The 16,126-nt window shown below is 34.0% G+C and overlaps 2 protein-coding genes across 2 annotated transcripts; one reads left to right on the top strand and one right to left on the bottom strand.

The window, feature by feature from the left end:
• The first annotated feature begins 1,540 nt into the window (after nucleotides 1-1,540).
• LOC143912528 (uncharacterized) lies at nucleotides 1,541-11,260 on the top strand. Its single transcript, XM_077431813.1, has 12 exons — nucleotides 1,541-1,568; nucleotides 3,408-3,569; nucleotides 5,649-5,653; nucleotides 6,252-6,383; nucleotides 6,450-6,507; nucleotides 6,579-6,733; nucleotides 7,944-8,198; nucleotides 8,267-8,401; nucleotides 9,009-9,113; nucleotides 9,683-9,759; nucleotides 10,896-10,971; nucleotides 11,084-11,260. The coding sequence occupies exons 1-12, from the start codon at nucleotides 1,541-1,543 to the stop codon at nucleotides 11,258-11,260; spliced, it is 1,365 nt and encodes a 454-aa protein (XP_077287939.1).
• A 2,661-nt stretch (nucleotides 11,261-13,921) lies between these two features.
• Nucleotides 13,922-15,439, bottom strand: LOC143912527 (uncharacterized). The gene is made up of 2 exons (XM_077431812.1): nucleotides 15,372-15,439; nucleotides 13,922-14,197 (listed from the first exon to the last, which is right to left on the bottom strand). The coding sequence occupies exons 1-2, from the start codon at nucleotides 15,435-15,437 to the stop codon at nucleotides 13,922-13,924; spliced, it is 342 nt and encodes a 113-aa protein (XP_077287938.1). The 5' UTR covers nucleotides 15,438-15,439.
• Between the last annotated feature and the right edge of the window lie 687 nt (nucleotides 15,440-16,126).

The following is a 16,126-nucleotide window of genomic DNA, read 5'->3' as shown; positions in this document are numbered from 1 at the left end:
CACGGGGCTGCGCCCCTTGTGGCGCCCCTGGCGGGGCCCCATGAAACTACTCGCTTTGCGCCCCCGCGGGGGTGAATCCATTGAATCGAAAAAAACAAATCGGCGCCCATGGATCGAAAAAAAAAAAAAATCGAATCACGTGTTCGATGACGTCACCGATCTACGGACGACGACGACGACGACGAAGACGACGACGACGACGACCAAGGATATTTACATACAAAGTCTCTTTCCAAATTATAGATTAGATATTCGCGGGGAAGTGAGCTAGTTGCCCACTTCAGCGGAAGGGTGGGATGAACTGGCATCTGAGTCTGCTACTCTGGATTATACCTATATACTGGTTGAGTGATGTCATCCTGATTTCGGCGCTCGAGGTAATCCCTTGTCTCCGGGTGACGAGCAGGGTTGTAGAATAGCCGGTACGCACCGGTACGGCATCCCGCCACCTTTTATCGGCACCGGTACGCAACCCGCCATAAAAATTTCAAAAATCAAAATAGTATAAAATTTTTATTTTTTCGAAAAGTTTTACCACTTTTGCAATATTTTTCACCCAAACTCGATGACAAAATGCTGTCAGGATCAAGGATACCACCAGGCTTTATGTGAGGCACCAGATGTGTCTTTAGCACATTTAAATATTGGCAAAATCGAGCGTACTGGCACCTCAAAATTTAGCACTACACCACTGGTGACGAGATCATATGAAGTATCCACGGCCATGGAGGTCAGGTCAGTGTGCAGGTGTGCCTCAAGGTTGATCGGTGTACGATCGAGTGATGAAATCATCTTCTGGAAGAGTTGAATTGAGTCGAGGTTATATGGCTTTGCATGTTGTACAGGAGCGTGATGATGCCATCGTACGACTTGTGTATTATTGTGAAATAGAAGAGATCACTAATCTTGATTCGGGATAGCACAAGTTGAGCTATAATCCTACAGTCCTCACAATATTTCAAGTAATAATAATCCCTAAAAATTTGAGAGTACGCCACTAAGATTTCAATTAATTTGTTTTTTTTATGCTTAAATTCAAAATAAGTTCAATAAACTAAAAAAGGTTAAGAATATCTGTAAGATTCATAATCTTTTATAAGCTCTAATTAACTTCGGAGTACATTTTGATCCCCAGTCCATGGAACAAATCAAGATTTGATGTAAAAAATGTAATATATGTACCTAATTAATTTTCAAATGATATTATTTTTTTGTTGAACCAATCGGCGAAATGCGTCTACAGTTTCCATGCTTATGATTGGTGCATTTATTTATTGAATAATCGAATTGAACGTATCGCAAAATTTTCAATCGCGTGTAGTTCATTCAAACGATAGCGGACGGAAATAAAAAAAATGAATATATTTTAAAAGATCCCTTATGAATCGAAGTGATGAATTGGGCGTCCATTTTAAGAGTGAAGCAAATTAAGCGGCAATAAAATTTGATTAGACGTGGCAATACCACTCAAATTATCGTCTCTTCGCGAATGGGGTGAGGACAATGGATGCTCAAAGAGGGGTGGGGGAGGGATGTGAACATGGGATGGGGCAGCAAGAAGGCAGACTGTCAGCGCATGCTTACAGCAAGACAGATGGCAATCTCTGCGCAGAACCTCTTCTGAAAATTCGTAATAGTTATTTACGGTTCATCACGCCGTTTGATTTACAGCATTTGAGGCTTCGTAACCAAGCAATTAAACATGTTTGGCAAATGAAACTATGTTGAAAAACCAGTTAGTCCTATATGGTATTTCAAATATTAATAATAATCCTAACTGATTTTTTTTTATTTTTTTTTTATTTTACATACATATATACCAGGAAGGCTTGACAGGAAGACTTGCCTTGTGGACCATTAATTACATACAATGCAGCTGTGTTTCGAGAAGCTGAAGAACATGAAAATTAACAATTAATTAATTAATTAATTAAAGAATTAATCCATTGAGACATCTATGGATTTTACAAATTGTACATACATAATACAGAAGATTTGTGATGCAGCAGGTAGGATGATTTTTTTTTGCCAATTTTAAGGAACCGTTTCAACAATGATCAGATAAAATTGGCAAAATCTGATATTTGTGACTCCAAGTCGATCGTTTTTTATCAGAGTTTGCCAATTTATCTGATATCATTGTTAAAACGGTTCCTCCATTAAATTAGCAAAATTCATCCCACCCACTATGTCACAAATATCTGAATCTGGTTTATGTACAATATGTAAAAAACTGTGTATAAATCCATAGATGTCTCTATGGATTAATTAATTGTTAATTTCGTGTTCTTCAGGCTCTCGAAATACAGCGATTTATGTAATAAAAATGCTGCAATGTTTTTAATAAATTGTCTAGGAAGGTGCATTGGAGTTATCTATATATATAAAATTGAATGTCTGTGTGTGTGTGTCTCGTATAGGCTCCTAAACAACTGAACCGATTACGATGGAACTTTCAGGATTTGTTGTATGCATGTCCGGGAAGATTACTGTGAAAAAAAAAACGGGAAAAAATCTCTTAATAATAATATTCGTAATTACGATTTTACTGGCGCGAAAGTAAAGCTATCCCGCCTTCAACGCATCACGCCGTGAGTGTGACAATAATCGCGCCACGCCTACCTTGCACTCGAATGTACTGACAATTCAGGGCTGTACCACAAGCACACAGCGGATGGCCCACGTCAACAAATATATCTCTACCTATATATAAAATTGAATGGAATGAGGAACGGGAACGAGAACGGGAACGGGAAAGGGAACGAGAACAGGAACGGGAATTGTACGCGTTATTGTGGCATTGCATTGCATGCCGGGTTCAGCTAGTTTAAAATAAAATATGTACATATTTTGACGTACCTATATTTTGGATTCGAAATTAAATTACGTATAAGTGATTCAAGTTGGCACGCTTGGTTGAGTTGGCATGTTTAAGTTGGTGTGCTGCGTAGCGTCGCGACCAAGCGATATTTCGTTACGGCACATCGAGTAATAAACATATGTACATATGTAGTTTAAAGCGTCAAACGAATCTCATTGATTTGTACCACGTGTCCCTTCATACATCATTTTAGTCATTTTTGTACGTTCATACTATATGAAAAGATATTTTTATGGCTTAGAGAGTAAATAAAGAAAAATAAAAAAGCGGCGCACAAGTCAATTCTATTTCCTTCGCATACTTAACTCCATTTATCTCGTATAAAGGGAGAAAGTAGGATAGACGTATCTCGACGATAGCGAGTGCGAGCGAAAAAGAAATTCGCAGGCACGTACATAGAGAAAGGCCATATAAAATTCAATCATCGTCCACAAGTGTGATTCTCAAATTTTGAATTATATCTCAAAAACGTAAAAAAACCCTACCGAAAATTATGTTGACTTAATGCCTTGAGCAACCCATTTAGCTGTTCCAGAAACTTCATACAAGAACAGAAACGAGAACATTCGATTGCGGAAATTGACCAATAGGAAAACGCCCAGAACACACTTAGCACTCAAGCCAACTTATAATACTGCAACTCCGATATTATATAAAACGAACACTTATACGAAATTTAAGCCTTTTAGTATCTAATTCACCTTTTACAATATCATATGTATGTGTACTCACATATGCACGCGGTATACACCGCCATAAAAATATTTTTGTGGTCTGAGGATCGGAGTTTGGGGTACCCATTTAGGCGTCTTCCGATCTTCATCGTCACGTTCAGAGTCCTATCGGAATGCGGCCGCATTCCTCGCCACTTCAATATAATGGACTGCCATAGAATGTGGAATGTAGAACGAAGCATGGGAAAATTCCGTGGAATTCATAAATTTGCTGGCTCCGCTGTGTGTTTGAATGAATAAGAGGGGCTTGGGGGAGGGATTCGCACGATTTTACATCGGCAAATATTATATACGAATTTTTTTTTATTAAAAAGCAAAAAACTCAAAATGAAAGGCATTCATTACATTATATAATAAATAATATAAATATATGTATTATAATATTATTATAAATTTTAATGAGTCTACAAAACGGCAAGTTTGCTTTTTGGCAGTTCAAATTGTTTTGTAATTTTATGGCGATAAGTAAGGAAAGGCGGTCAGGATGTTTTTGCCCTAAATAAAGGGTGTACTATTGTCAATTTCTATTGTCAACCTTTTTTTTGCTCTCTAGCTTTGTAGGATAATAGTAATTGAAAAAAGTTAACACTTTTTCTTGGGAAATGGGAACGTTGCAAACAATGCAGCATTTTTATTACATAAGTCACTAAAAACTCGAAATTAACGAGGCATCTATGAATTTTGTACATAAATCATACCCAAATAGTGGTGACATAGTGGATAGGATGAGGTTTTAACCAATTTTGAATGGAGGAACCGTTTCAACAAAGAAATCAGAAAAATTGACAATCTCTGATAGGTAACGATCGACTTGGAGTCACAAATATCCAAGTCTGACCAGCAGCATTATAGATAACTCAGAATAAATTCTTTTCAATCGAGGGTCAACTCACGGGATCGAACCCGGCGACCTCTCCACGCTAGACTAAAGTCCAACCACATAATACATCTACTATACCCGTTCATAGGTGATTTGGTACATTTCAGCTACCAAATTTGTAGCGCATTCAGCAATGGTAGAAAACATATAATACATAATATATGTATATATAAAGCAAGGGCTTTAGATCATAGACTTTAGAGAGTCTTTAATTAATATTATGTATTGCATGTATTATGAGCATTTATAAGAATTGTAAATAGGTTTTTGAGTTATTTTTCCTATTATGCTGTACATTAAAATTATAATAATATAATAATGTGATTAATAAAAAAAATAAATTAAAATTGTAAAATAGAAAATGATCAGTAGATCAGTAGCTATTAAAATAGATATAAGATGTATTGTGAATATAATTTAGTAATAATAAAAAGCACTTAAAAATCAAAAAAATATATATGTATCTCCATATTGTATGTAGACTCGGGACAAGAGTATGAAGAGCGCAGTGATTTTTCTACTGTGTGACAAAAATTTTATATCTTACGAAGACTATTTTACTCAATCTATTGGGCAGATTATATGTAAAATGAATAGAAAAAAGTAGTTGTATGTATGTACATTGAATCTACATATATAAGCGACCAATTATTGCAAAAACTTTATATTTTTAAATCATTGGAAAAGACTTTTTAATCAACAACTGTAAAATAGTTGTATGTATGTTCATTGAATCTACATAAATAAGCAACCAATAATTGTAAAAACTTTATATTTTGAAATCATTGAAAAATACTATTTAATAAACCCCCTTTAACAACTGTATATTGAGATAAAATAAACCATCGCGAAATAAAAATAAAAAAAACATCTTCCTGTCCCTTTTTGGGAACTTTTAATACATCGATTTTTTCACATGTCAACTTTTTAAATAGTATTTTTAAAAAATTCCTTTATTTATTTTTTTAAATTTTCTTTTCATTGTAATTTATTTTTAGCCATTTTATGCTAGAAGACATTGAAAATTTTAACTGAAGTTTGGACTTCGACTTTTATTATATGTACATAGTATATTTATTGAATCCTTCCATCCTATGTATGTATATACATATTATATTAGCTTAGATCAATAATTGTAATATTGTATTTATAGTCAAAGTAATTTTAAAAAATCCCATAAAACTGTACTATTTCAACCATTTTTTTGTGCAATTCTCTAGGGAACTCAATTCAATGTATAATAAAAAGTCAAGCAAGTCGTGTTGTTCACGTCCTATCATTTTCATACACAATGAATGATATAATAAGCGGGCATAGACGACGATTATAAAAAGTCACTCGGTCTTGACTAGACTATGCAAGACCGAAAAGTCGTGTCATAACGACCATATATCGTTCAATGGTGTGTTAAGTTTGGCAGACATGTTAAACTATTAAATTAAGAATATTCCATTTAATTATTAATCATAAATTATCGAGGCAATTTACAATTCCGCAATAAAATCCGAATGACTTGATTAATCACACAAAAATGATTTTTTTGTCAATTGATTATTTATTGAGGCCCGATGATGAATATCCCTGAATTACGCAATTACACCTAACGAACCGTTGCCACCGAGCAATACTTGGTGGGGTTCACTAGTTTACACATATAAAAGTTTTATATAAAAGCATTCTACCCACACTTTCCTCAATTTCACATCTGACAACGGTTCAAATTTGACAATATTGTATTATAGTATTTGATTTAAAGAAAATGCTGCCAACACTTTTCATTCTGAGCATAGTTTCGGGAGCGCTCTGCGTCAGAGATGATGGATATTACGGACCACAGACATTTCAAAATCAAAACGATAATAGACAATCAACACAATACAGCGAGCCTGTAAGTCAAGATTTTGTACACTATTTAACACTTTTGGATAGGTATGACCTTTGTAATATTTTATAGGATGCACCTAGGGCTCCTCCTTCGGCTATATTGACCCACAAACAAGGCCTGAGCAATGGTAAATGAGAAAACATAAATAATCATTGTTTTTGATATTGCAAATTTAATACTTGTTTTCATTTGTGATAGATGGAGTTTTCAACTATATATTCGCAGCGGATAACGGTCTGAAACAAGGCGAATCAATAGCTCCTGATGGTACTAGGACAGGAGCTTACCAATACATAGATCCCAACGGAAAAACTATATTCGTCAAGTACATGGCAGGGAAAGACGGATTCAAGGTATGTACAATGCGGATTAGGGTTCGGTAACCTTCGCGAAAATATCAAAGGCACTTCAAATGTAAAATATACTCAATATACAATTCAATATCAATTATAAATGAAAAAGGGTCAATTTGAAATGAAAAGGGTTTAATTTGAAATGAAAAAAGCTCAATTTGAAATGAATAATGGTCAATTTTAAATGAAAAAGGGTCAATTTGGAATGAAAAACCTATATCATTGAGTGATAGAAATGGATAATCTTGAATAATTCAAATTAATAAACAAGAATCGTCGAGAGTTAATCTAAAAGTGGACGAATTAAAACAAATTCAAAAACAATAAGAACTTATTTAAATTAAGTTTTAATTGTTGTAAAAAATGTATGTTTTTATTGTAATGACTGTACGTAAAAAATAATATGTGCGTATTAGAACTCATCGCTTCCTTGATGCAATGCTAATACAACTTAAAAAATTAAATAAGTAAATATTTCTTAATAGTATTGCAAATTTTGTATGTTTAATTTATCAAAATTTATATTTGCATTAAAATGTTTGAAAAATCTTAAATACGTACCTTATTATCATTTTAAATGTACGTTTATCAATTATTATATTCAGTTGTGACGGTACTATATCCGTAATGCGATCTAATATAAGTGAATCTTTTTGCATCTCTCTCTTTCGTATTTAATATAACGTGTTAGACAAAGACAAAGCATTTAGCTCGTACTCTGGGAGAATTTAATATATTGAATTTCTTCTTTAAAAATTGAAGTCACACGCGTCCCGTGCTAGTGGAAAATCTTACTTTCCTATTGTTACTTTTTTTCTGCATAATGCTATTTTTAACTATTGATAATTAAAACTGTCACGACTTGACGTAATAATAAATAAATAGAACGCATAACGTAATATCGAATAAAAAACAAAGCAATTAAATAGTATGATACGTTCGTGTGAGAATATCGGCGTTATATCATAATAAATTTGTAAAAACGTTTATTGGTTTCTCAACGCTTCGATGATCAGTCGGAATGTGAAACATTTTCACTTGAACCGAATCCAAGCACGCTTTTCTCGCTCGTTCCGACTGTTAGCAATATTGAAATTTCACCGAACTACAACATATTTCACTTTTGCGGAAATTCGCTCTTTTTTTATGCAATTTCGTTGCATACAAATATGAATTTCACAACCTTATCAACTGGGTCGTACACTTTCAGATTTTAGAAGGTGATCACATCCCGCGTCAACCGGAACCGGTAGAACCAATTCCAGAATACCAACCCCCAGAATACAGGAAAGATTACAAACAACCAGAGCCGAATCAAAAGAAAGGAATCTACAAAACCGACAGTGAAAACTATCAACAAGAAGACAATCGCAATCAACGTTATCAACAACCGTCTCCAAAGTATCAACAGCAGCAAGAAAATCAACGTTACACCACCCCCATCAAACAACAACCTAAGCAACAAGTAAACTATACATTTCAATATAGAATACACACATTACAACACATTTTAATGTTGCTATTTGATTTTAGAGTCAATATTTCCAACAGCAGGGAGGACAAGGAGGACAGGGAGGTCAAGGAAAACAAGGAGGACGACCCATGTTATATAATGTAGAACAGAGGCATAATGTCAACTACAGAAAATACCAAGAAGACGGAAGACCGGTTAGTATTTGTGTCTAAATTCTAAAAATCAAAATAAGAAGTGGAAATTCAAATTATACATTGATTGGAGGATGGTTTTTGACAATAAATCATGAGAGGTTATATTTAATATTCGTCCCTAGTATTCTGATAACGCATTTATAAATATCAGCCAAATCTATTTAATAACAATTCATAATATTAATTTTCTGATGGCGTTTCGTATAATCAAAAAGTTTTTTCTGGTAAAATCATACATTATAAAACCTAAATCTACATATGTTAGGTAGACTTAAAATTTGACACAAAAATGGACTCAATCAAGACTAAAATCTAAATTGATGTGTAATCTACATATATGGATTCCGATTGACGGACTATTGGCTGAATGGACACTAGACCTACTAGGACATTCGGCCAAATGAAATTTTTTATTGTTTAAATTTATCAAAAATTTAAATTTTTAATGGGGTTGAGGTGATTTCTGAATAATGTATCTGTTTTCAGTGAGTAATTTCAATACACAATTGACCAAGTATTAGTTTGGCCAAAAGTCCGTCAGCTTAATATCCGTTCGGCCAAGTGTCCATTCGGTCAAAATTTTCCTTCAGTTCTTCAAAAACACTAGGTATCCAAATTTCCAAATACTCAAATATTTTGGCGTACTGTTAAAGGTCTATTCATACCAGACCGGCACGAACCGGCAACTGCACCGAACCTCCAAGTACGGACAGTATTCTTTGGTTCATTCTATATGGACACATTCATACTCAATTCGCGCATGCGCATTCATATACATAGTCCGTACTTGTAGGTTTCGTGCAGTTGCCGGTTCGTGCTGGCCAGATATGAATAGACCTTTATGCGATTCGGTGACAGTTTCGCACATGGTGATCTCGCACACGTCACAAAAATTTCAAACACGGAATGTGTGGTACTTGAAAATTCCACCCACAGAGAGTCATCCACGCGAACTTTCACGCCAATGAGTAGAGGTTGGACCGGAAGCGTGCCGTTCATTGTTAATTGTTGGCTGTTCTTTGTTCAATTTTATGAAAAACCTTTTTTTTGCACTCTAGCTTTGTAAATAGACCCAAAACGCCCTGATTCCTGGAAAAAGCACGTTTCCGGTCCGCCCTTTAGTAATGAGTGTCAGATTCTCGATTGTCGTGTACGATTGCAAAATTGGCCGTTTACCGCTAAATGTAGTAGTATTTATGTAAATGCAACAAAGTAGATTCGAACCTTGAAGTTTTATTATGTACATTGTCATTGTGCATAATAGTTGATGTACGTGTTTAGGAAGTGCATTCGAGTCCACACAATAATTGCACGGTCGACTTCTCAGAATTTGAAAAAAGGTTGGAAATAGCTGTCACGTAATGCTACCGTTTTCCATTGAAATACAAAGAATGTAACATTTTGTACAAAGTGCACTAGAAAATTACCCTTTGAAGGAGAACCACTTGGGACATTTTACCTCATACATACGTAATATAATAAGTGGGCGATATAGGATTAAACCCATGGACCGAAGATGCATGCTTTGGTTGTTGGAGAGGCTAAGAGATTTAATATTTTAATCGATTCATTCGAGTTACGTTATATTATAATATATATAATATAGCAATTTGGCGTGTCTGTGTGTGTATCTGCGATAACGCTCGACGTATAGTCGTTGCGATTCGACATACAACACTAGTTATATATATATTTATATAATATCGCTATTCTGTGTGTCTGTCTGTCTGTCTATCTGTCCGTGTATCTGAGATAACGCTCGCCGTACTATAATAGTCGTTTCGATTCGACATACATATGTTTGAGCGTCACAGTTACAACACTGCCAACAAAATGTACGAATGTAATAACGAAAGAAAAAAACTTATATATATATATATTGTTTGCTACCAATGTTCCTCCTAGGCAAGTGAGCATTTAGCGCCATCTATTGAAAATTTATTTAATTAATTAATTTTTCTATTGGTCTTTTATATTGTTTATATGTAGGTAGATAGGTAGTTTTTACCATTTTTTTCATATTAAACAATTAAATACAAATATTAAATTAAATATATTTAAAAGGTATGTGAAAAAAATTCGACCACGTGCGGATCGAACACAGAGCCGACACATTTCTTTTATTTTTTATTTATTTATTAACTTAATATGCCAACACCCATGCGATGATATTTCATCGGGCGCAACACTAGTAATTAATAATACATATAAACAACGGGTAGGATTAGCGTTTCAGTTGTTGGCCGTCACAGAGCTATTGGCCACTAAAACACTGTAATAGTATCAATTAGTAGTAAACAGGAACATCACTATGGGCATAAAAGGTCTTCAGTATTATCGCAGAGTTCTTATTTTTCAACTTTCAAATCCAAGTGGCTTATAAATGTATGTTCACTGGCCAACAACTGCAACGTTTCGAATGCACTGCATGTCCAAAGCTCATTTGATTGTATTGTATACATATATTTACTTATTTAATAATATGAATTGACAGATCGGAGCAGAACCCAATGACGATCAAGGAAGTGCACCTCACAGTTTCGGGGGTGGATACAACTTTGAATTCAAAGGTTAAATATACTCATTATTGTATGTAAATCGTTATTCTTATTTTGTATGATATTGTATGTATGATGTGTTCAATAAAAATGAAAATGATTAAAAATAGAATAATCGCATTAGAATTCTTCCCCCTGTTATGAACACATTTATCCTACGCTGTTGGAAAATCTTCAATTCCAACCCTCTCCCGACGAGAAGAAGTTCGTCGATGGCGAAGCCCCACTGATGGGAAACCACTTCATATTTAATTTAATGGTGAATGAGGATGGAATGGTGCACCATTCAACAGCAAATTAGCTGTCAACCACCAGGCCGCCAACGCAAATAAATATATCGACTATATACAGGGTCATTACAAAAAGACCAAGTATTTTTGAACACAAATATCTTTTTCCCCACTGCGCCTGTGACAATATCACATATTAATAGTTGAACATTAAAAACAGAACTATTAATAACATATGTAGACTGTAACAGTGGCGTGCCGTCCATTGATGCTGTGGATGCGGCGCATCCCTTAAAATCTATGTCAAAAATATTTTCATACCGTTTATTTTCTGAATTCCTTTTATTGTAGTTTTGTTTCTCTTTCATATATTATTAATTACGTGAATATGATATATACGATCTTTTGTCTGATCCAAAATTGACATAAACGAGCATCCCCGTTGAAGAGCACGTAACTTTGGATGCGGACCTTTGCTCTGGATCTTTTGCGCATGCGCAATAGATTTGCGTATGCGCATGAGTGAGACGACTCTACAGTCGTCTCGCTCGCGCAACACTTGCTGAAGCTGTGCGCTAGAAGCAAAATCTCCTTTTGCTTATGTATGAACATTTCGCTTGATTCGTTGTTTGATATTTCGTGCGTTACGTCCTAAGATATTTACTTCTATTATTTTATTGTAATTTATTACGTCATAAATTATAATTTATTATCGCTCTAAATATGGCTAGCCAAAGTAACAATGCAAGTGGATTTGTCGTCGTTATTAATAATAATTGCAACTGTTTAATTAAAAATGTACTAAAAAGGACATTTGCTTCTCTACCATACATACATACATACAATGAAAAAGAGATTATTGTTAAGAGCCCAATACTCACACCAATTCATTCAAAAACGAAAACATATCATTTTAATATATATGACATCGGTTTTTTTGATCGTTTTTTGGACAGCATCCCCCGGTTGAAAAGTCACCGTACGCCACTGGTAGATACATATGTGATATTATGTGGAAACTCATACATTTTTGATTTTTAATAAAACAGAAGTTCTAATTTTTTAATCTTAATATCACTAAAATGATTATAATAATAATAAATTATGTCTTCATAACAACATTTTAAAAAAAGTCAAAAATATATATTACGAGATTGTAAGTGAGAAAACTACCACAAGGGTTTTGCAATTTTCCGTCAAATCTCATAAACCGGTAAACGGTACATGACTTTTCCTACTATCGGTATACTGGTAATTACCGGTAAATTAAAAAAAAGTTCGTTACTTCTTCTAAAATATTTAACCTACATATGTAGATTGAATAGTTATAATCTATATATTATATGTATGTATATAAAATTGAATATCTGTTTGTTTGTCTGTCTTCATATAGGCTACTAAACCACTCAACCGATTACGATGAAACTTTCAGGATTTGTTGTATGCATGTCCGGGAAGCTTACTGTGAAAAAAAACGGGAAAAAACCTCTTAATAAGTACATATATTCGTAATTACGATTTTACCGACGCGAAAGTTTGGAACGCCATTGTGTAGTCAAGGAAATGTGTTTGTTGGTAACCACGATACTAGTTGGTTTGAAGAGACTTTCACCCTTGAAGAGACGTTATTTGAGCTCCAACCATCACTTGAAACGGGAATTACATGCCTTATTCTGACATTGCAACGCATGCCGAGTTCAGCTAGTTCATATACTGCCAGTTGTATATTATATTATAAGCCACCCACCATTCAGCAGTGGATGAAGATGATGATGATACACACATACTACATATGTATATAAAGAATAATAATATTTTCATTTTAAAACGCCGCAACTTTTTGTTATGACCTGTATACAAAGAGAAAAATATATTATAAAAATTATATTCGAAAAAATATTAATAATCTTAACACCGATCGGTATTAAGATTATTAATATCTGGCTTTTGATATTTATTTTTTCCAGTGGACTTTGTTCACTCTTGGTCTAAACCGGTACAGACGAGCTATATTGGTTTTATTATAGGAAAACACGTCGTTCCAATATTCTTGGCAATGCGCATTACATATACATATAATATAATATACAACTGGCAGATACCAAGCGTCGCCCAGGCCGAAGTGACTGGATATTGTATGTTATTATAAGGAACTAATTTTGGTTAAGGCGATACCGAACCTACTTGCTAGTTGCTAAAACTGAGCTTTTTCTATTTAAATTAATATATAATTTTTTGCAAAAGGGAAAATATGATTTAAGATGATTTATATATGAACTAGCTGAACCCGGCATGCGTTTCAATGCCAGAATAAGGCATGCAATTCCCGTTCCCGTTTCAAGGGATGGTTGGATCTCAAATAACGTCTCTTCAAAGCTGTGTCGTCATAAACCAACTGGTAACGTGGTTACCAACGAACACATTTCCTTGACTACACAATGGCGATTCAAACTTTCACATCGGTAAAATTGTAATTATGAATATTATTATTAAGAGGTTTCTTTTTATCACAGTACGCTTCCCGGACATGCATAAAACAAATCCTAAAAGTTCCATCGTAATCGGTTCAGTGGTCTAGGAGCCTAAACTAGACAGACAGACATTCAATTTTATATATATATATATATATATATATACATATATATGTATATTGTAATTAAAATAAATTTCAAAATTTAAAATAATTTAATGAAGAGAAACATTTATTCGTATTATAATATTATTACGCAACATTAGGAAGGCGTGCCATTAACATAATCAACATTAGGACCGCTAACATTATCTCCAAGTCCAACAATATCAACTATCCTCCTAATAGCATCCACCAAATCATCCAAAAGATTCCATTGCTTCCTCTGACCAATGTTGGCATCCCTTTTGAATCTTCGAACTTCCTCGAAATTACCTCTTTCAATTAAATTCTGGATATGTTTTCTGTTTAACTTTGCTTCTGGGCTATTGTTCTTCAATAAATCAGATGACTTTGTACCATTGTTTGTACCATTCACCTGTTCAAATAGATACATATAATTAGTAAATAAAAGTGTAAAAACTTTTGAGTTACACAGTTTTACAAAGTTTCATATAGAGTCTTTGATTAATATTATGGATTAGATGTATTATGAGCATTTATAAGAATTGTAAACACAGGTTTTTAAGCTCTTCTTCCTATTATGCTGTACATTAAGAGGGCTGTACACCCGAAACCTTAATTATGTTGCCGTTCCTTTCTTCGATATATATGTATATTGAGTGAATGTATATATTGAGTGAATACGATAGTTGCGCTTCGACCAGCTAATACGTATTTTAAATCGACAAAATCGAGGTTTCGTATTCTCCAATTTTCTCCTCCGAAACTGGACCAATTTAAAAAAAAATTTCATCATCGATATGAGAAAGATATTTTCTATGCACCTGTGCGCGTATTTTTTTTTAAATCGACCGTTAAATAAGCACGCTGGATTATTTTCGTGGGTGTAAAAAAGAGGCGATTTTATAGATGTTTGGCGGCTTCTAGCTCCTATAAAAAATAACTAATCAAAAAAATAAAAGCACAGATGCATGCCAATGGTAGATATCCATAGCATAGTAAAAAATAATTTCTCTAGTGCCATAATTGAGGAAGGGAGAAGTGTAATACGTTTGTATGGACAAGGCGCTGGTGTCCAGCCCTCTTAACATTAGAATAATATAATATGTACTATGATTACTAACAAAATTAAATTAAAATTGAAAAATAGAATATGATCAGTAGATCAGTAGCTATTAAAATAAATATAATATGTATTGTGAACATAATTTAATAGTAATAAAAAACATTTAAAAATCAAAATCAATACAGTTTCATTTTCGTTCCTTTGAACAGTGGAAAACAAGTAAAAAATGTGAGTACTGTATTTTGATCAATTGAATTGGTAGCCAAGTAAACAGATATGTGCTATTTATCCAACATGGCTTTCGTTGAATGTCTTTAATGATTCGAAGACTATGTAAATAACTTAATAGGCAAGAAAAGGAGTGAAGTGGACTCAAATTTCGATAAAATATTATATTGTCATCGGAAGCTGTGCATAAAATCAATCCAATAAAAGTGGGTCAAAGATTTGTGCCGTTCGAACAGAAATGTTAATGTCAATGTATGTATCGAATAAAATGTATCGAATAAAATATTAACCAAACCGTTAAATAATCGAAAGCAATCGCAAGATGAATGCAAACGAAGCATATTAGAAGTATGCGGGACATTTTTAAACTTCGCTAGACTAACCTTTCATTGTTCCATAATCGCTTTATATACCCATTCAAAATATTGGACAGGTGCAAAGGTGACATGTGTCATGTGTCACTTTTTACGATCGACGATAACGCGACACAATTGTGTCTTGCGAAGACGATAGCAAATTCTACGTTGATTTTCCACTTGCTATTTGTAAAGTGCATTCATTCGTTGGGGAAATCTTCAATGGAACAAACTGGTTTCCTATACGAGATCAAGGTAATTCCGTCAACTCAACCTGACAAGGAGAACGTGGTATCGATAATAATTATACTAAGATTAAAAATAGATGATTCTAATGATGATGCTTTTTTCCAGATCTCAAGGAATATGGGGGTAAATGTACAAATTAATGACAAATAGGCAATAGACATTGTAGATTAACAGTATTTTTTATTAGCCTCTTCTTACTTCACTTTTTAAACAGAAAAACAATATTGTTATTATTAACCCTTTCAATGCCGATCGGCGTTTTGCCGACATGTCCATGGACCTGAAGAGCGCCGATGTGCGTTAAACATTGAATATATATAATAGCGATATTCTGTGTGTGTATGTGTGTCTGCGATAACGCACACCGTACTATAATAGTCGTTTCGATTAGACATACATATGTACGTCACAGCTAAACCACTGCCAACAATACGCACGAATATAA

This window comes from Arctopsyche grandis, chromosome 6 (assembly GCF_051622035.1).
Source record: "Arctopsyche grandis isolate Sample6627 chromosome 6, ASM5162203v2, whole genome shotgun sequence".
Classification (NCBI taxonomy): domain Eukaryota; kingdom Metazoa; phylum Arthropoda; class Insecta; order Trichoptera; family Hydropsychidae; genus Arctopsyche; species Arctopsyche grandis.
This window is presented reverse-complemented; position numbering and strand designations above follow the sequence as displayed.

What these genes read in the sequence shown, in the direction of transcription:
- LOC143912527 (XM_077431812.1), bottom strand. Translation starts at nt 15,437, where the DNA reads ATGTCCCGCATACTTCTAATATGCTTCGTTTGCATTCATCTTGCGATT. An exon ending in TTGCTTTCGATTATTTAACG is followed by an intron (nt 14,198 to 15,371) that starts GTTTGGTTAATA and finishes CTATTTGAACAG; the next exon opens with GTGAATGGTACAAACAATGG.
- LOC143912528 (XM_077431813.1), top strand. Translation starts at nt 1,541, where the DNA reads ATGGGATGGGGCAGCAAGAAGGCAGACT. An exon ending in CAACACAATACAGCGAGCCT is followed by an intron (nt 6,384 to 6,449) that starts GTAAGTCAAGAT and finishes AATATTTTATAG; the next exon opens with GATGCACCTAGGGCTCCTCC. An exon ending in AACAACAACCTAAGCAACAA is followed by an intron (nt 8,199 to 8,266) that starts GTAAACTATACA and finishes ATTTGATTTTAG; the next exon opens with AGTCAATATTTCCAACAGCA.